At 37.7% G+C, this 3362-nt stretch overlaps 1 protein-coding gene across 1 annotated transcript in view; it reads right to left on the bottom strand.

The window, feature by feature from the left end:
• mcama (melanoma cell adhesion molecule a) overlaps positions 1–3362 on the bottom strand; it is a 30493-nt gene that overhangs the window by 4111 nt on the left and 23020 nt on the right. The window contains exon 13 of the mRNA XM_062432557.1: positions 2003–2038. Coding sequence (XP_062288541.1) covers positions 2003–2038 — 36 coding nt within the window. The remainder of the gene's footprint in view (positions 1–2002; positions 2039–3362) is intronic.

Here is a 3362-nt window from a genome sequence, read left to right as displayed (position 1 = left end):
GACAGGTGGAACAAGAAGAAACAGGAAGAAGAAATGGATCTGCATTATCCCCCCCCCCCTTCCCTCTTGTCCCCTTCAACACCCCAACCCCAACATTTTGCTTCTTTTGGCAGTAAAATGTATAAATGCTCCCTCCTCTGAACCACAGCTGTTCCTTATAACATTAACGAGTGTCCCGATCAGTCAGGGAAGTCAGCACGCACGCTCAACACCAGACAGAAGCAGCTAAATATAATCCAGCCATCGTTATCTCGTTTTTCTTATTTATTTACAACTATTACATGTCAAAACGTCTGAAAATGTTTTTTTTAAAAAGCCTTCAGGGTGACATCGGGACACATTTAGATCACTGCACCAAACTATCTTTGCTTTTATTTCTTGGTTTGTTGAATAATTGATGTCTTATTAAATGATATTTGGACACAATCCTGCAAGATGACGATTAAAAACGGCTCCAGAATCGACCACAGATCGATCTTTATGATCTGTCTTCTGTCTGGACTTAACGTTCGACTGGAGAGGAAACACAAAACCAGAGCAAACTTTAACCCTCTTATACTGTTCATGGGGATATTTGACCCATTTTTTACATTTGAGAGCAGTAAATACCTGAAATACATTTTACTTTTAGCCTGAAATTTGATGACTTCTCCTCACGTGACCCAGAATATATAAAAAAAGGTTCATTTTTTAACTTCTTAAAAACATTTGAGTGCTGATCTGATACATATTTATTCAAAAAAATCCAAAAAATCCTTCACATTTAATGTTTTTATGTGTAAAAACTGCATTATAAACTCTCTCTTCTCTCTGAAAGCTTCATTAAGGATTAATCTCTCTGTATATGTGTGACTGATAATGATTTGTTGTGCACAAATTTGGTAAAAACTAATTATGAGGAGATACTGTAAAGAGTCTTTTACAAACTTCTTTATTTTTGGGCATTTACCAAACTACCAAACATTTTTGAGCCTTTACAAACTTGCTGTGATGCCTGTTTTATGGCTTTTTTTATGGTATTAAATGAAGCATGAATCCAGTAATCCTGAGTAACAACGGGACAAAGATGACGTCGTTGTGAGTGATGTAACTCAATCTTAAAAATAGCGCTTACACACTCGCTGCTAAGTGTGTGTAGGAAACCTCATAAATATTATAGTGGGGTCAAACTGTGTCAGTCTGTGTGTCACATGTCCGATAAATATGACGTCTGATGATGTTTTCAGTAAATAATTAGAAAGTTAAGCAGTAAACAATAAAACAAGCAGCAGTATCTTTTCCCTCAGAGACATATTTCACTTTTTTTCCCCCTTTTTTTTGGTGTATTTTTAATAGGCGGGTTGTATTCCCCGCAGGCCAATGAAGATTTTTATGGTATGAAGTGACGGCTCAGACAAAGTCAGAAAATTGCCCCATAATAATGCCCCTCTCCTTATTTTTCTGCCTGGTAAAGTAAAAAATCCTACTATTAAAAAAACCTTAAAAAAAACACCAAACTGTCTGGAAAAGTCTGTAAAGTACAGACACACTGTTTGTTTTTAGTGCTTTGTGTTTGGAGATGAACAAATAATGTTTTTTACAACTGGAGAGCATTTGGTATCATTACAAGTATTATATGGCTTGCTTGGATTAGCTGTTGTTATGATTTTTCCTCTCTCTCTCTCCACACACACACACACATATATATATATATATTCTGTATATATATATCAAACAGAATATTTAATATGCCCACAGGCCGTTCCAAAAGATCTGCTAGAACAACCAAAGACAGTCCTAGTATGGATTCCCTGCATGAAAAATCATAAATAATGTATACGCGGCGGTTCTCCCGATGCTTCATTGTCACAGACAGAAGTTAGCGGTGAAAGCGTGAACACGGAGACAGAAGAGAAGCTTTGAGCTGGAAAAAAAACATACAAAAATAATAATGGAGGGAGAGGAGGAGGAGGAGGAGGAGGAAGAGGAAGAGGAGGAGGAGGCTGGAGGGTAACAATCTTACCGGGAGAGAAGGGAGCAGTTGAGGTGACCATGGGAACTGTGAACAAGTAAAACAACACTTAAGAGCGGGCAGCTTTCCACGTCCACCAACATTACCCAAATACACACACACACACACACACACACACACACACACACACACACACACACACACACACACACACACACACACACACACACACACACACACACACACACACACACACACACACACACACACACACACACACACTCACACACAGTCTCATGTTTTATTTGATCCTGGCTGCTTTCCTAATTCCACAAAATCCCCATGTTGGTGTGGATGGAGGTGTGAGGGGGGAAACTGGGGAAGTGAGGCCCTTTTCAGACAGAATACATGTTGGTTTATTCTATTTGTTAGATATATGTATGTATGTATGTAAATGACTTTTTTTGGCATTAACACATAGGTTAATGCTCCTTTGGGCTTTACTCAGACATGACAGGACCGTTACAGAAAGAGAAGGAGCGAATCACGGCTGAGTTGTGTTTTTAAACTTGGTTGAATCTTTAGTTTATGAACATAATTTGTACGACTGTCCTCAAGCGTATTATGTTAAAGATGGACTTTCATTTAATCCCTATTCTCTCACACACTGTGTAGTTTACTGTAGCCGATAGTTAAGTGTTCATTTAACCCTTTGTAGGTCTGCTCAACTGTCAGTGTCATGATATCTGGTTAAAAACTAAATCTATGGAACCCATTTAACTTTTAGGTCAATCTTTACCACTTGTGTGAGGTATGTAATGCACAGACAGACCATCAGATTGTTCTATGGTTGCTATAGATACAGGTTGTTCTATGGTTGCTATAGATACAGGTTGTTCTATGGTTGCTATAGATACAGGTTGTTCTATGGTTGCTATAGATACAGGTTGTTCTATGGTTGCTATAGATACAGGTTGTTCTATGGTTGCTATAGATACAGGTTGTTCTATGGTTGCTATGGATACAGGTTGTTCTTTAGTGTATAAACGAAGAATAACACAAATCACTGCTGACATAAGAGACATTTTTGAAGTTGAGTTTCATTTTTTTCATCTTGTACATAAACAGAATGAGTCTCTAACATGTTTTTAAAAAAAAGTTTTGAACAAATGAGGTCTGTAGAGGTCTGTAAAACATAAAGTTTAGGGTCAATGAGGGAAAAAAATCCATGTTTTATGTTGTCATGGCCTCAAAGAGGAAGGAAAAGCAAATAAATTCTTTTTTAAAATAGCAATTTCTTGGAGTTACCTACAAAGGATGAATCAATAGCACCTGAAACTTTATGGGAGACGGACAGCTAGGCTTAAATTGATGACTGAAAGGTGGAGTTGGGGGTCAATATAATGACTGA

This window comes from Scomber scombrus, chromosome 14, assembly GCF_963691925.1.
Source record: "Scomber scombrus chromosome 14, fScoSco1.1, whole genome shotgun sequence".
Taxonomy (NCBI): domain Eukaryota; kingdom Metazoa; phylum Chordata; class Actinopteri; order Scombriformes; family Scombridae; genus Scomber; species Scomber scombrus.
The sequence above is the reverse complement of the archived record's forward strand: the minus strand, read 5'-3'. Positions and strand labels throughout refer to the sequence as shown.